The sequence below is a fragment of the Myodes glareolus genome, chromosome 12, assembly GCF_982192425.1.
Source record: "Myodes glareolus chromosome 12, mMyoGla1.1, whole genome shotgun sequence".
NCBI classification, from domain to species: Eukaryota; Metazoa; Chordata; class Mammalia; order Rodentia; family Cricetidae; genus Myodes; species Myodes glareolus.
Genome location: NC_142037.1, coordinates 5,635,945 through 5,653,195, shown reverse-complemented (window position 1 = coordinate 5,653,195; position 17,251 = coordinate 5,635,945). Strand labels below are relative to the sequence as shown.

General features: G+C 50.2%; 1 protein-coding gene across 4 annotated transcripts; it reads right to left on the bottom strand.

The window, feature by feature from the left end:
• Positions 1-88: 88 nt before the first annotated feature.
• Zswim8 (zinc finger SWIM-type containing 8) lies at positions 89-16,023 on the bottom strand. 4 transcript variants are annotated; one of them, XM_048426465.3, is made up of 26 exons: positions 15,316-16,023; positions 12,489-12,642; positions 12,156-12,250; positions 11,749-11,921; positions 11,473-11,580; positions 11,266-11,347; positions 11,036-11,156; positions 10,443-10,644; positions 10,118-10,293; positions 8,832-9,816; positions 7,789-7,899; positions 7,451-7,630; positions 7,166-7,349; positions 6,845-6,943; positions 5,896-6,020; positions 5,221-5,461; positions 4,966-5,124; positions 4,631-4,859; positions 4,167-4,459; positions 3,798-4,021; positions 2,043-2,531; positions 1,686-1,845; positions 1,414-1,590; positions 1,135-1,254; positions 700-810; positions 89-566 (listed from the first exon to the last, which is right to left on the bottom strand). In XM_048426465.3, exons 1-26 carry the CDS (start codon positions 15,521-15,523, stop codon positions 106-108), a joined length of 5,667 nt encoding a protein of 1,888 aa, XP_048282422.1. In that variant the 5' UTR covers positions 15,524-16,023; the 3' UTR covers positions 89-105. The 4 variants fall into 4 exon arrangements, with proteins under 4 accessions (XP_048282422.1, XP_048282421.1, XP_048282424.1 ...); XM_048426464.3 differs by having other exon boundaries at positions 7,768-7,899; positions 15,316-16,020; XM_048426467.3 differs by having other exon boundaries at positions 214-566; positions 700-878; positions 15,316-16,017.
• Between the last annotated feature and the right edge of the window lie 1,228 nt (positions 16,024-17,251).

Here is a 17,251-nt window from a genome sequence, read left to right as displayed (position 1 = left end):
TCACTGAAGTGAACCACCTAGAATATAGCAGGTATCAACTGACTTTCCACAGCTCTTCTACACAAAGAAGAAGGGAAGGACCCAGAAATAGAGTAAAAAAGGAGTTTATATATTTATAAATGCCAAATAAATACCAGAGGCCACCCAACGCCCTCTCCCAGACAAGGCTGTCTCTCCCAGCCTTAGGCTTTGAAGGTCTGAGACATCTTGGCCCCAAGCTACAGCCCAAGAGCAGCTGCCAGTCTGGGCTACCAGGGAATTGAGTGGGGATGATCTGTCCAGCCAAGAGTCACTCCCTCTGTGTGAGGGGCCCCCATAACCACAGGCCTGTGTCCCTATATAGGGCCCTATAGGGGCCAGACTCAAGGGGAGAAAGTGGTTATCTCTAGAGAGACCCGCTGCCACAGCTCCTTGGTCTGTTTGCTGCGCTTGAGGTTCTGTAGGATGTCGTTGAACTGCATCATGCCCATGGGTGTCAGGCAGAAGGCGCTGCGGGCGCTGCGGATTGCATTCACAAAGTCGTCGTAGTCGGCAGGGGTCAGGTGAATTAAGCGGTGATGGATGTACTGGAGGATGGATTGGAGGAGAATCTCAGCACAAAGCATACACAACTTGGGCCCGCCTCCCTGAACATGCTAAGGACTCTGGTCCAACTGCCCAGGAGGTGTCCCCCTTGTTCCGTATTTCCTAAGTTATCACCTGCATGTATGCCTGCTGACAGCGCTGCACCAGTTGGTGGAAGGCCGGGGCTCGAAGATGGTTGTGGGCATGAATGGGGTTCAGCCGCTGCAGCGTCTCCATGACGATCTCCTGCAGCACAAACGGGCTCAGCACCCCCTTGGCTGCCCCCACACAGAACTGGTGCACGTAGTTCACTCCTGGGGGGCAGGGGGAGGGGCATGAGACGGGGGTGGCCACCTCTGCCCTAGGGACCCACTTATATATCTCAGCTCTGGCCTGACAGAGAGCCTCCCTCCACCCCAGGAGCTGAGGTAACCCTCCACCCCCCGCACTTGCACACATACCCGACCAAGGCCTCAACTCTGAGCAAGAGCTAGGAAGGAGGTCTGGGATAGGATAGGATGGCAGGGAATCAGGTCGGGGGACAATGGTCCTGGGGAGGGGAGGTGTTACCCAGCTTTGCTGCCAGCCCCAGCAACCATTTGACATCATCAGTGTAGGGGGGGGAGCGGGAGAAGTTGTTGGGATGATCGTTGTGTGCCCGGCGACCCAGCATCTCAAGTGCCAGCATTCCTAGGAAACACAGATGGACACACGATGGGGTATATCCTCCACCTTCTACCCCAGTCTGGAACCTGGCCCATAGTTAACAAATTGAGAGCTAGTAGAGGAAATCCACTGAAGAGAACCCCTCTCCCAGCTGTTGGTAGAGTACAGAAAGGGACTTCTTACCAACACGGTAAGCGGCATGCAGATGGTGCAGGCTATGTGGATTGACTGGTTGACTGTGTGTCTCTTCCTCGGGTGGTGGAAAACCTCCGCTTACCAGAGGGCTGGGCTGCGTGGTCAGAGCAGGCAGTGAGGCACCCTGGATGGCTGGAAATGTGGATGCTGGATGGACGCTGCTCACTGTGAGAGAAGAGGGCCAGAGATTTCCTTCCTACCTCCCATGCCCAGTGTACCACCTCCCCTCCATTCACCTGCTCCCTGTCCCCGAAACTCACAGGCCACACTGGTTGGCAGTGGGAGCCCTGGCTCTGTGTGGTAGGGATGAACTGTGATGGGAGCCATGGAAGGGACAGGGAAGGGTACTGCAGTGGCAGCAAGTGAGGGAGGAGTCACTGAGTAGGGGTACTGAGCCCCCAGGAATGCAGGATGCACACCCTATATGGATAGGGAAAAGAACAGATACCAAGTTATGTCGTGACATAACTACATTTCTTAGTCAGCCTTGGTTCCCCCCCACACACCTCATCCAAACTCCTGGACAGCCCTACTATACTCCCAAGGGACTCTACTCCAACTCTATGAATTCCTCGTGCTCTCCCACCACCACACTGTCGACAAAACACCAGTCTCACCTGTGGGTATGCAGAGCCGGGCACAGGGAAGACGGCAGGCCGGGGCATATGAGGCATAGGGTGGGCAGGGTGAGCTGGGTGGGTGAGGTACTGAGGGCTGCAGGGCAGGTGGGGCTGTAGAGCAGTGTAGGGGTGCAGGCCAGGGGAATGACCATGCCCCAGTCCTGGACCTGGATATAAACTGGATCCCACTGAGATGACTGGAACCACTGTGGCTGCCGCTGTCACTGCTGCTGCAGCCACTGTAACAGGTTCAGTCCCAGGGGCACCCCTGCCCTCAGGCAGCACCCGCCCAGCCTCCCCAGCAGCCCTCATCCCACTGCCACTACAGCTTGTAGCCCCTTCACGGGCAGTGGATGAGCCGCCTGCTGTCTGTTCATAGAGCCAGAACCACTGATGTGCAACCTCGAACAGCACTTCAGGGTACACGCCCCCACCCTTGGCTGCCTCTTCCACTGCCATACAGGCCTTCTCCAACATCAGGTTATCCTGGAAAGGAGCACAGAGCATTAGGGGGAAAGGGTTTACCCAGGAATGATGGCTAGTTGAGGAGGGCATCAGAAATCAGGGTCAGTGCTCAGTATTAGTAGTGAGTGCTTCACACAGACACTGAACAAATAATCCTGCACCCAAAGCTCATCATTTCTTTAAGGCCATCCTCAGGGAACATCCTGGTCCCTAAATGTAAGCCTCCATATTTTTGTGTATGTAATGGGAATAACCCTAACTGTAGGATTATAACAGGATAAATACATAGCATAGAAGGCAGCACATAGTGTAAAGGGTGAATATAAAAATGTAAATTCATATAATTGGATTGAATATCACTAATTTGAAAATTAGAAACACTAAAACCAGAAACATTTTGAACACTAACGTGATACCACCTCAAGTGGAAATACCACGAAATATGCGCTCATGCACAAACAGGGCTGGAGATGTAAGTTGGCTGCTTGCCAAGTCTGTATGAGGTTCTGAATTTTATTCCCCATACATTCATACATTGGAGAGAAAGAGGGCAAGAGAGACACAAGATTTTTTTTTTTTCGGTTTTTCGAGACAGGGTTTCTCTGTGGCTTTGGAGCCTGTCCTGGAACTAGCTCTTGTAGACCAGGCTGGTCTCAAACTCACAGAGATCTGCCTGCCTCTACCTCCCAAGTGCTGGGATTAAAGGTGTGTGCCACCACTGCCCGGCAAGACACACAAGATTATCTCTAGGCTGTTTGTATAATTAATAATTAGATTTGGGTCCCATCCTCGAGATAGCCCATGGACTGGAAAATATTCCAAAACTTAAAGTCCAAAACCTAACAGATACTCAATTTACCATATGTGAAATGTTACAATGAGAGAAAAATTAGATACTTCAGAAACTCCTAACTAAATATGGGGAAAATTAAGAGAGGGTCCCTAATCCCAAAATAATAGCATGTGCCAGCTACTATAAGAAGACTGAAGCACAACTCTGAGTTCAAGCCCATCCTAGGCAATTTAGGCCTCTAGGAAGGAAGGAGGGGAAGAATGGCTGCAAGTAGGTAAAAGCACTTGCTGTCAAGCCTGACAACTTGAGTGAGTCCTAGAACCCACAAGGTCTAAAGAAAAAAAGAAACTCCCAAAAGCTGTCCTCTGACCTTCACACACATATACTGTGGCACATATGTACCCTGCCCCATAATACACACATACACAATTTTGATAGAAGAAATGCCGAGCCCTTAAGTTTCCCCATGCGCAGACAGCTGAGAGCAGAAGTACCTGTTCCTTGCACTGCACCAAGGCTCGTTGAATTTCATTGGGGTTCAGTGCATGGGCATGAGGCAGGCAGCTTAGAGCCAGCTCTGCCGCTGCCCTCACCATGTTGGAGTCTCGTGCCCGTGATGCTCTATCAGCCAGTGATGCAACCTCAGGGGGCGTCAGGTGGCCATCCCAGCATTCTACCAGTATAGTCAGGGCTGCACTGCCAATCTCCATTGCCTGCCCTTTAGGGAAAAGAAAAAGGAGCAAAGTGGGCCCCATTGGAGGTCTGGGGATGGTATCTTACATCAGATCAGCAATGTCACAAAGACAAGACCCTTGCTTCCAATTCACCTCCATCCTGTATGCAAATAAGGACATTGGACTTACCTGTAATCCAGGATACATGGGAAGAATAGGTACGAGAGAGCCAGTTAGGAGAAACAAAATTGTGTAGGCCAAGGGCATAAAGCCCAATCTCAAAGGCGCAAAGGTGCAGGTTGCGGTGAGGACCCTGGTGGCCTCCTGAGGAAGATGGATGTGTGAAAATGGAAGTGCTGCTGTTGCCCCCTGCCTTGATCAGAACTGTCTTTGCCAATTCGAAGTAGAAGTGTGCAGCTGCCTCTGACGGCTGATTGGGTACGTGGGGGGCATGACTCTCCGGCCGACGGCCCTTGTAACACCTGAAGGAGCAATGGGTTATTAACAAGATTGGAGTTTCTTCAAAATAGCGTCCAAGTAGGTTAGCAGAGACCTGGGTAAGTAGGGCTGTTAGGGGACAACAGCTGGGTCACAATAGGAATTGGTTTTGAGAAAGTGCAAGATTAGAGAGAGACATATTTCTCCCTACTGACCTGCCAACTTCAACCGTCTTTGCCCGGGCCCCTCCACTGGCACTAGCCCGGCGGCTTCCACTAGAGGATGAGGAACCCAGGGAGTCTGAGGAAGAGCTGCTAATGCTGTCACTGTCTTGTCCTCGACCCCAGGAAGTAGGGGCCCAGCCCCCTCGAAGTGGCCTTCGGCTTAAGGTAGGAGAGCTGTCCGATGTAGTTTCAGGGGCGCTGCTGTCAATGCTGGCCATGCCTAGTACCCCCAAAATGAATCAGTCTCAGAAATCAGGAATACCTGAAGTCAGTCTCCAGCCTTCAGGACTAGCCTTCCCTCCACACCATCCCTTAGGTTGTCGTACCTGTGTGCTTCTTTTTGGGCCGCCCTGGGGACCCCCAACCTCGACCATTATAGGCTCCACGACTGCCAAGAGCTAGACGGCTAGGAACCTTCCCCTCAGACCGTGGAGTCAAAGCTGCCTCAGGTGGGAGACCCTCACAGGGAGAATGTGGGGAGCTTTCTGAGTAAGAAAATAGGATACTGGGATGAGCCCAAGAAAGGGCATAACAATATGACCACTCACCGCCCTCCTCCCTTCCCAGTGCCCCCACCTCACCAGGCACATTCTTCTCTGTGAAGCCGTCAGTGGAACCTGGCCCAGCCCCTGCCACATTCCCTGGCTGAGAAGGGCCTGTAGAGCCTGAAGTCAGAGGTTGCAGGGCCCCGGGGGCAGATGGAGCCCCATGCTTTGAAGGAGATCTCTGGTTGGCTGTGGCTGGACGGCTAGATGAGTAGAAAGAACTCAGTGTCTGTGGCTTATGTGTCTGGCTTTCTCGGTCCAAGAGTTTGTCTAAGATCTGAAGGAGAGACAAGCAGTAGCATGACGTCCTTTATTTCCTAAAGTCTATTACCTTCCTTTCTTCTTGAAGCAGCCTAATGCTCCCTCCTTAGGAAGTCTTCCCCAGTTGTAACTACAGGATAACCTCCCAGCTTACATGTCTCGGAATCTTCCATAACACTTACCTGAGGACTGAATATACTGATATTCAATAAATATTGAAATAAATGAATGATTGACTTTATGCTCTCTGCTTCTCTTCTTCCACCTCATGCCCAAGCATACCTATAAGAACCATTGGTCTCTTGTTCTTTATGAGAAGTCTCCAGGAGTCTCTACTTACCTCCTACAGGCAAACCAGTACTTTTGTCATTGTACTGGAAACTTCTGAGAAAGATAGTGACATTTTGCTCACTTGCTGCCTGGCAAAAACCCAGTACCTCAGTCTCTTACCTTCTTGAGCTTGGCCTGGTCGTCCTTGTAAGTGATCATGAGTGCTAAGGCCAGGTCACCCTTCTCCCGCCGTGTGCCTTCACATAGGAGGGGATGTTCTGCCTCACTCACTGTTGTCTTCATGCCTGTGAGAGGACTAGGAGTGGTCATAGCTCCAAAGACAGCAAAAGCATACAAGCCAGAGCCAGCCACCAGCTCATGAGAAAAAGGTCCCCACTGCTTATCATATATACAGTCTTAGCTCTGTCTGCTCCCCAAGACATTTGTAACCTGTTCTACTCCACAGGAACTAAAAGTGTATGCCACCACAGCCAGGTACATCCACCTGTTTGTTTGCTTGCTTGCTTGCTTGCTACAATATCTCATGGAGCTGAGACTGGCCTCAAACATGCTATATAGCCAATGATGAAATGGACTCCTGAGCCTCCTGCCTCCACCTCCCAAGTACTGGGATTGCAGGCATAACCACTGAATCTGGTATTAAAACTGACAATTCCCTGTCTAAAACTTCCTGATTTTTTAACCTACATTATATAGTCTGTCACCTTCCTGAGACCTTTCTTTAGATCATTATTTTGTTGTGTTTTAAATACCCACCATATGTAGCACATATTTAAGTTTTATTTATTTTTATTTCTGTGTGTGTTTTGCCTACATGCATGTGTACCATGTGCTTGCAGAACCCATGGAAGCCACAAGAGAGAACATTTTATTCCCTGGAAAATGTAGTTACAGATGGTTGTGAACCATCATGTGGGTGTTGGGAACTGACCCTGGGGTCCTTTGGAAAAGCAGCAGTTGCTGAGCCATCTCTCTCCAGTCCCTGCTCTACATTACTGACTGTGTCATGAGAACTAAGTAGTTGGTTCACATCTTGACTTTTCCACTGCAACTCCTCAAGGCCTGATCCAGGCTTTGCTCATGGGCATGCGCAAGACAAGACACGTACCCAAGGCAGCAACTGCAGCTTCAAATCCCAGCTCCTCATCTCCAGGCATCTCATTATTCCAATTGCGACTTGGGGGCCGGGATCCCGTGGGAGAAACCACTAGATGAAAATTGGGTTAAGTCAGGCAAACAAAAGTACCATAGGAAAGAACGCAAAGAAATCCGGACCTACATCATTCAAGACCTACCCATGAAGCTGCCTGATGGGTCCTAAAGATGACTCAGCCAGAGTCTTAGAGATCTTGGTTTTCCTTAAAAAAAAAAAACACAACTACCCTTCTCCCCCCAAGTTCTCTACTTACTGTAGGGGCAGGCACTATACCTGGAGCACAGAGAACATCAAAAATGAAGCTGGCCAACATGAGGGGTAACACAGGCCGATAGTCACAGAGTGTGCCCTCCCGAAGTTCTTCTGCCCGGCACCGCATGGTACTCATTTCACTGGGACCCAGAGGGATCTTCTTGAGCAGAGCAGCCACCTCAGATTCCTGATATGCCAACTTTACCTGAAAGTACAGGAAGGAACTCAGACCACCTATACCTCAATGGAGGTCAAGGTGTAAGAATCTGCAATGATCAAGGAGAAGATTCTAATGGAACTTCTGACCTCCAAGGCCTTGGTAGAAGCAGGGGGCCGCTGCAGTTCCAAGGCAAACATGCCAACTCGAAAGGCCAGGTTGTGGTACTCTGGGCGCTCACTTAGCACTGTCAATAGGAAAGCTGCCTTGGTAAGAGTGTTGGTAGCCACCCAGGTCTGACGGCTTGTGGATACCTTGTTTTTCTTGCCCTAAATGGAAGTGCAAAGAGTTGGACAAATGAGTCTGATTCACCTCAGTGGAAGTAGAAGGAGGCTCTCACTTGGGGTGGGGAACAGGAGCAGGGATAAGTGGGGTCAGGAAAGTAGAGGAAGGAGATCTCTCTCACCTTGGCAGGGGGCGGCTCTACCTTGAGGTCAGGTGGGTTGGCTAGCAGGTCCTGAGCAAGTTCCACAGTGAGGCGGGAGGCCTCATTGCTGTAACCATGGGCATGAAGGGCCTCAGCACAGGCAAATAACACCTACAGAACATAGGACCGAAAGACTGAAGGCTTCCCTTAGAGTACATTACACCTGACTATGTAGTACACATTCCTAAAGTACTGGTTCCATGCTTATGCTGGGCATACCATACGAGTTCAGTCTGCTTACAGACACCACCAACATTCAAGATGATGTGGTAACAAGTATTGCTGAGAAAGGGCACTTGGGACAGAGGTGCACTGATACTCTTATCTGTGACAGGGGTCAACTCAGGTATAGTGGGCTAGGGGAGCCAGCTGTGGGAAGCTCAGAAGGAGACTTCTCAGAAGACAAGGTCTGTTTTATTTTATCTGAGCCAGGATCTCACTATGTAGCCCAAAATGTCCTCCAACTGGAGATTCTCCTGCCTCAACCTCCCAAGTACTGAGATCACAGGCATTTGCCACCACACCAGCTGGCAGGGAGGGGCTTTTGAGTTCATCAGCTTTATGTCCCTATCTTTAAGGTCTCTAAGACCAGAAGAAGGAACAAGAGCTAACCAAGCCTTGTGAGAAGAGAATTCCAGGCAGAAAGGCCCATTTGTACCTAAGTGTGTAGGCAACAGGGAGCGTGGTAAGCTCAAGGAATAAGCGAACTGCACAGAGGATGAAAGACAAAGTCAACACTGGAGAAACTGGCAAAGACCAGACAGAGTGTAGCCCCACAGTCATGCCAAGGACCTTCATCTTTATTCTAAGGGCCGCAAGCAACCACTGCAGACTTTTAAGTAATACACTGACACAGTATCTGAAAAATATCCAGAAAAGCATCAATGTGGAAGCAATAGAGAGGACAGACTGCAGACCAGGATGCTAATTAGGACACCCTACAAAATGTTAACAGTCATCTAATGATCTTGACCCTTCCAACTAGAGCCACTGGCCTCTTAGTGATTCCAAAGGAACACCACCCCCTTCTTCAGTCCCCTTACCTCCATTCGGCTCTCCTGTTCCAGTGGCTTCAACCCAGCAAACAGATCGTGTTCCTCCCCAGCCCCACCCTCGGCCTTCTCCTCCTCGCCTCCAGCCCCATCCTGAGCATTCAGGTAATATGCTTGGTAGTCATCATCATCCTCTCCAACAGTAGGAGCCGCTTCTTTGGTTTTGTGGAGCCCACTACCACTGTCGTCTGTGGAAGGGAGGTCATCTCGGGTACAGACCTCCCCAGGCAGCAGGCTAGGGCGGTCAGTAGAGGCTGTGGGAGGCTCAGGTCCTTCTGAGAAATATACACCAGCATCTTCCTCATAAGTATCTGGGGGCTCGGGAAGGAAGGTGGAAGGTCCTCGGGAGCCAACTGACGGAGGACAGGGTGGAGGACTCTCAGGAAATCCACCAAAAGTGCTGGCCTCTGCACCCAGGGCCAGGCTACTGTCATCCAGGCTCATCTCTGCCAGGTCTGGTTCCAGGGAGCTGTCTTCACTGCTTAGCCGTCGTTTGCTCCCACTGCCTGCTGAGTTCTTGCCCCCACTGCCAGTCCCACCCAGTATTTTGGCCTTGCCCCCACCTGGACCCATTTTATGCAGAGCCTTATCTCCTCCTTCAGTAGAGAGGCGGCGGGGACCCCGCTGTGAGGAAATCCCCTCACCCAATCCTTTGCGTTTAGCCCCAGGTTCCTTGGGCCTCACAGCTGGCTCAGTAGGAAGAGGTCGGGGTCGGGACTCTTCCAGGCACCCAGATCGAGGGGCCCCTGGCCTAGCAGGCAGGGCCCGGGCCCAGCACAGGGCTAGCTTCCGGTCAGTGCCACTGTAGGTAACACCAGGAAGCGGGTAGGCCTCTTCCCAGTTAAAGTAGCAGGCCTCCACTGCTGGCCGGAAGCCAGGGAAGAGCCTCTCCAGGGTCTTCTTGTGCTGTCCCCGCTTGACATTCTCAATCACCTTCAGTTGCCACTGGCGCAGCTGTGCACACAGTTCCCGGCGGCTGTGGAAACAAAGGGCAGGAGGCTACTAGAGGGATGGCAAGCAGTCTGCACTGCGAGTGAAAAGGAGGTGATAAGATAGAAATACACCCTCAAAGAAAGGCATAGAGAAGGTACCGTGGTGAGAGACTGCAGGGAAAGAAGAAAGCCTGTCAGAAAAAGGACTCACAAATCTCTGGTAACCCCAGTGCTAAGCACTTCCCATTTCCCCAGCTGAGAGAAATCCCCATATTCAAGGAAATCAGTGTTCAGGCTGTCCTGGGCTGGCCTTGTCAGAATGTGGTAATCCTGGAGAAGACTCACCGCTGAGGGCTGAGGGCAGGGTCCAGCACAGCTAGCCTCCAGAGTGTGACCATCTCATCACACATACTTGCACATGCATGGGCTGCTACCTCTGACTGGCCATTGCTACGGCCTGTGTGACCACTGGCACTGCTGTGTGAAGCTGAGGTACGTACACTGTACCACCAGCCTGTTATCTGGAGACAAAGAGAACTGTGAGGTTTACCATAGCTCAGAAGATGAAACAAGTCCCTCCCCTCCTTCAAGTTCCTGTCAAAAAAAGGATACTAAGATAAGAGAAGAGAAAAAAGAAACTACCACACAGCTCCCAGTCCTGTGGTGTTACCTGTTCATAGGTGAGGCACTGGTCAGTGAGGATTTCCAGCAAGGGGGCAGCATTGCTGTCCCTCCGCTTGAACATTTCTCGAACAATGCTAAGCAGGTTCCATACACCCTCAGGCTCTCGGCCCCTCAGGGGGCGCAACAGACATGCCCATTCAGCAGCAGCAGGAGGTTCCGTGGAAGACAGATACATAGAGTTTACATCACTGTAAAATGAACAGAGAGGAGATGATTTGGTAGGGCTGAATGAATGGTGCTACAACAGAGTAGGGCTTTGATCTAAAGGAGATCCTGATCCAAAATATAGAGTAGAGTGGGGAAGGACACCTGAGACAAAATTTTTGACCTTTCTCTGCATCTGCATCAGTATGATGAGCCAAAAGAGGGAAAAAAAGGCCGCTGGCTCCACCCAGCTTGGAAAGCACTCACTCTGACTGCCCATGGTCATCATCAAACATGATTTATCCCTGATACCTGTGTGCATGTACCATGCCAACGGAGGATGAGAAGGTGGGAGACACCAGCATTAACAGAGCAAAGATCTCTCAGTGACCCGAGGAAGTATCTACAGATTCAGTATGTAGAGATACGACTTACCTGAAGACCACAGGGGAGGGGCCACAGAACTTGTGCAGTGTCTTCTTTATGTTGTCGGTGAGTGTGGACTCATCCAGATACCAAGTGCTCTGGTCTGAAGCTGAGGGCCCTGCTGTAGGGTCTGGGAATGACAGGTAAGCAGTCACCTACTGATAAGGAGTCATTCACCTGACAACAAGGAGCCTTTTGTAAAAAGTGATGCTCTGTGCTCGCTTTCTCTCCACACTCACCGGGAGCTCCACACACTGTGTTGATGGCTGTTGACTGAGAGGAAAGGAGTTCATCGAGGAGACGCTGAGCTGTAGGGAGTATCTGAGGGAACAGGGACAAAGGGAGAGAGAACAAGGCACATGTGAATCCAAGAGGGCTGAGCCTAACAAGAAGGCTGATACAAAGCCTGAAAGCCAGCAGTGGGAAGATGTGCCAACCTCACCAACCTGCTGAGGGAGCTCACTGATAAGGTACTGAGCAAATTTCTGAAGCTGGTCCCTTTGTAGCCGAGACAGGGACTCTGAGACTGGAGCCCGCAAACAGACAGCAGAAGCCTGAAAGAGCAAAGAGAAACAGGAGCGCCTGAGAAGAGGTTTAGGAGCTAGAGCTGGACAGAGGCGGGCAAAGGGGAGGTAAAGGGGCTCACATTGTGGCCAGGCATGCAGCAGAGAAGGGGGGAATGGAGCATAGGATAGGGCCAGGATAAATTGGGAGGGCCTCACGTTGTGAATGCGGAAGAGACAGAGGGCCACGACATGGGTGCACCATTTGGCCCCAGCCCCACAGGTACAGCTACAGGAAGTGACCCGGCAGCGATCAAACATCACAGCCACATTGTAGGCCCCTTTGGGAGGGACCATCTGCGGTGGCACCACTGTAGCACTCAGATGGAACCCTAGGGAGAAATAAGGGTATGATCAGAAGTAGCTGCTGAGACCAGAGTCTCTGACCTCACTTAACCCTGGCCACAAACTTATACAGTTAATTCCACATGTTTTGTATGTTTGTTTGGTTTGAATTTTGCCTCTGTTTCCTGAGTGCTGGGATTAAAGACACATGCAACCATGCCCGACCGCAAAGATCAGTGATGAGAAGAACAAGGTTAGCACAAGGCATGATGGAACCTTACCTATCTGCAGTGGGTCTTTCACAGCCCTCATGCGGAACAGCTGATCCCCTCGCTGGAACTCATCTGCACTGCCATTGGCTAGGCATGAATATAGACTGCAGGAAGAAGAGGTCATGGCCACACACCAACAAATCACCTTCCGCAGACACTGAGAGACCACCAAGTCCTAGACAACTCTCTCCATTAACACTTGGGGGAAATCCCAGGCACTCCCCTCTCCCTTATCTTGCTCTTAGCAGTTCCAACTACAGTATCTCTTTTGTTCTGCAGAAATCCCAGCGGCCAGTCTGAGATACAGAACTCCAATGCCCATTATCAGTTCTATGGACTCACCGAATGTCCTCTTCATTTTCAGGGAAGCTCCAGAAAGCAATTCGAAGTTGGAGTTGTTCGGGCACTGGAGGATAAACTTTCTCCACCACTTCAAATGGGATGTGAAATGCCACCTGCTTTGCTGACAGCTCCACCAATGGGATTACCAACCCATCTTCCAAAACAAAGGTTGGGGTAGTGGAAGAGAAAGGGCCATAATTATTTTGCCATAATTACTTGGTACCAATACCACACCCTGGGTACCTATGTACACACACCATCTTCTTAGAAATATATATTTTGAAGGTTTTTTTGTTGTTGTTTTTTATCTTTGTTTTTGGGGTTTTATTTGTTTCTGTTTTCAAGACAGGGTTCCTCTGTGTGGCCCTGGCTGTCCTTGAACTTGCTCTGGACCAGGCTGGCCTCAAACTCGGAAATCCCCTGCTTCTGCCTCCTGAGTTCTGGGATTAAAGGGGTACATCATCATACCCTATATTTCTAAGTTTAAATTTTATTTTTTTAAATTGTATGTCTGTATGTGGGCTTGTGCATGTGCGTGCAGGAGTCAATGCAGACCAGAAGAAAGTCAGGAGTTACAGGTGGTTGTGAGCCATTCCACATGGGTGCTGGGAATTGAATGAAGGTTCCCTGCAAGAGGAGCAAGCACTCTCAGCCTCTGAACCATCTCTCCAACCAATCCACCCCCTTCTTGTTAGGGTATAAGAACCTTTAAAACTCCTTTCACGAGAGGGGAGCTGGGCAGTCTCCAGCCATACACAGTCAGCTGGCCTCCTCAGGAGCAGAACAGTAGATACCAGAGAGAGTCTAGGAAACTCCTGGCCAGATAGGTGTGTTCTAAGACTCTAGCAGGTAATCTACTCAGGCTTCAGCACCGAATTTCCCACACTCTCCATTTAGGCTCACATTACATTGTACTGTGTCACTGGCATTCACCTCTGATTGCCTTTTTACTTATCACTTTTTCTCTAAATGACTGCAGGCCTCCATCTAAGGAGAAAACATGAGCCAGACTCAAAATAATTACTTAGGGATCTCAAGAAGCAGAAGAGCCTACAGGGCCTCTTGGAACCTGGAGACTGACTTCCCATCCTGGAAGCCAGGAGGAGATCGTTATCGTAGGGCACCTGGCTATTGCTCCTGAAATCACCTGGAGTAGGATGTAGTTAGCACTTGAAAGTTTTCTACACTGTTTTAACAAAAAGCAGTAATAGCATAACAGGCTGCAGATCTCACAGCAAACGACTGTAGTAGAAAATGGATTAAAAAAAAAAAACAGGACAGAAAAGAACCTTTCAGAAACAACAGCAAGCCTTTTTCAAGTAAGCAACTGAAGGTGGCTGAGGAAAGCATGGGGGTAGAAACGGTATATAAGGCCAGGTCTGGAAGGCTGTGGACAGGAGAGTCAAGACCTGCTAGACTGTACAGCCAGATTCTGTCTAGGGAGCAAGGCGGGCAGGGAGCAAGGGAAGAAAAATGGAAAGGACTTTAACCTATGCAGGAGGATTTCAGAGTTCTGAGAATCTTGACTGCCATGCCTTCATTTGCTTCCCCCAAAGATAGGGAATTTGAAGCCCCCATACAATCCATACTCTCAAATATAAAAGAAGCAAGAGGGGCACAAAAGATTCACACTGAAGCTGCCTGTGACCTGTGTTTATGTGTGCATATGCACGCAGACAAGTGGTGTCTCTCCAACTGAAGCTGAGGACTACCGCTCCTAAAAAGTGGCACAGGCAAATCTGCCTCCATCCTAAAGGGGCACCTGCACAACAGCTGGCAGAACAGGTCTTTTGGAATAGCCTGGCTGGAACACATAAATTAACCCTTTCAACTACCGAAGAAAGCCAGCCTGAACTGAGGCCCAGAGAAAAACTGCCTTGGGCAGAGCAAGGGAAAGATGTGATGATCCCTGAGTCTGAGAGGCTTCCCTGTCTTCACTCTCCTTTCCATTCCCTCTAACAAAGCAAGATTCTTCACAGCACGAATCCATAACTTCACTGGAGACCGAGAATGAATGAAACACAAAAGAAAGGTGCTCCATGAGGAGAGTTCCAAGATAATTATTGTTCACCCTCCTGCCCAGACCTCAGATATGAAGTCCTAAGCTCCCACTCTCTGGTCCCAGCCTTGGCTTCTGACAGGTGCCAGGAGCAAACCTCTGGCTTAATCCTATGAATTACGGTATCTCCTCTCACTGGCAAGTTCACTTCCACTTTCCTCTTGGTGGAATCCTTTCTTGGTGCAGCTTATGAGGTGCGAGCAACATTCTGGAAGCGAAGCAACCAACGCATCACCCCACAGAGCACCTCAAGCGGTAACTTTCGCACGGTCCACGCCTAACCACATTCTCTTCTGCAAGTCTACTTCTGATTTACTAAAGGCCAAATTCCGTTAAATATTCTTAAAACAGAGAAGGGATATTCTCCCATATTCGCTCTCTAAGGCGTAAAGGAATAACAAAAGGTCTTTCTGCCAACCCAGGATGTTCTCTGCCACAACACAAGCTTGCGTGAGCGCGCGCGAAAGAGCGCGCGCGAGTGTTCTCTCTCTCTCTCTTTCTCTCTCTCTCTCTCTCTCTCTCATCCTCCCTTTTCTCTTCCCTCCCTCCCCATCTTTCCCTCTTTCTCTCTTTCTCCTCTCTTCTGCCCTCGCCTCTCCTGTCTCTCTACTCTGAAGATGCCAGCTCAGCCCTGGAAGGCCAGAAAAGCGAGTCCAGAAGTCTGCTCTCAGCTTGGGACAGCTCCCGGTCCGGACAGCTCCCAGGCAAGGCCCAAGCGGGGTTTGCCTGCTTCCCTCCCCCTCGCAGCCTTCCCCCGCTCATCCTCACCTCGCATTCTGGTACCACCACTGCCACCTCCGCCACCGCCTCCAGTGGGAGAATTGGGCCCGGCTGACTGTTTGCGCCATCCTCGCCAGTTCTGGCAAAGGCTCTCGGCCTCGGAGATGAACGAACAGAGTGAATCCTCCTCAAAGCGGTCAGAATCCTCGAACGAGAAGCGCTCGCCATCCTCCCACTCCGCAAACATCAGCTCCATGGGGCCCGCACCTCCCGGGGCCGGGTCTCCCCCCGCGGATCCGGGGCCTGGGCCGCCGGCCGGGGACTGAGGGGAGGCCCGGGGCCTGAGGGGCGAGCCGGGGCTGGGGGTGGCCGGGGCGCTCAGGGCGGCCGTGCCGGGCGAGGATCTCGGGCCTGGGAGAGACGCCGGGACGGGCCTCACCCAACAGCGAGGTGCGAGCGGGGATTGTGGCCAGTCTGCGAGACTCGAGGCCCGGACGAAGCGCTGGGCGGCCAGGGCCTCTAGGCGGCTGCGGCGCCGCCTCCCCCATCAGCTGATCCGAACTTCCGGCCGCGCCGGCCATCACCACTTCCGCCCTCGCGTGCTCCGGGCCTGGACCATGTACGGGACACGTGTGTGCACTGCCTGCTGTTTTCTCGAGCCTACCGTCACACACAGCTCCCAAAGGAATACTAAACAGCCACATATTCCAGCAGTTACTTGATGCCCACAAGGAAGAAGCAGTCGCCGTTCACGTCCAGAATCTCAGGCTGTCAGGGATAGTGCAAGTGACCATTGGCTAAGTTATTGTCACGCCCCGGGATAGGCCCTCAGCCCGCATCGCCTTCTGGGAGTTGCAGTCCAGAACCTAAAATCCAGCCACTTTCTAGAGTCTAAGGGGGAGCGCCAGGAAAGAAAGCTTGTTCTTTTCCCGATACTGCCTTTGAATATATATATATATATATATATATATATATATAGAGAGAGAGAGAGAGAGAGAGAGTGTCTGTCTGTCTGTCTGTTGTCTGTCTGTCTGTCTGTGTCTGTGTGTGCGCGACATTTGTGTGTGTGACATTTTATCTGTCTAGGGAAGTCCATGGGTCTAGAGAAGTCCATGGGTGCCCTCCACCTCGCCTGATTGTTTATGAATTACACATTAATTACAAAGACTTTAATAAAACAAACTTGTAACATAGTACTGTTTATTTGTACAGTAAACGCCAAGACCGGGCAGAATATTTAATTAATTGATAATGTTTATCTAGCATTTACAAGTCCCTGGGTTCTATGCCTAGCCACCACCCACCCACCAAAATTATTTCATATGGACACTAATGCTACTGTCGATTGTTTCCTATAGCCTTGATTGAAATGCTAAATTTCAGCTATGGTTAGATGTATTTCTCCTCATCCCAGTTAACAGAACTCTTATCACACTACTGAGAATCTACTGACCCTAGGTTTAGACTCCTTAATCTAAAATACTCAAAAACTGAATTTCTTCATATAACGAGAAGATTCAGCTTGCAGGGCCAAGCAGTTGTAGCAGAATACACAATTATGGGAAAATGTACCTATTGAGGGTCACGGAGGAAAGAACCCTCTTTACTTCAGTAATTATCACACTAGATCACATTTAATGCTATCAAATAGAAAGAAAAGGTTAGGTTGATTATGTCTGAGGAGGCAGAGCATACGTAAAATCCTACACAATTACTCCTACTATTAGGGGACAGTAAATACCTTCAGCAAACAGTAGATAAATGTAAGAAAAACCCAGTAATTTACAATGAAGTTAATTCTCTGCTGAATCTTAGTTCTACCATTTGGGAGAATTAGTGGAAAGACACTGGGCTATTGGGACAGATAGATAATAATCAGCTTTTCCCAACTATTTAGTAAAAGAAAATAGTTCCGGGGGGAGTGGGAGGGTGTTGGGAAGAGGGGCATAAATGGAAACTTTTATAATTTAATAAAATTACTTTC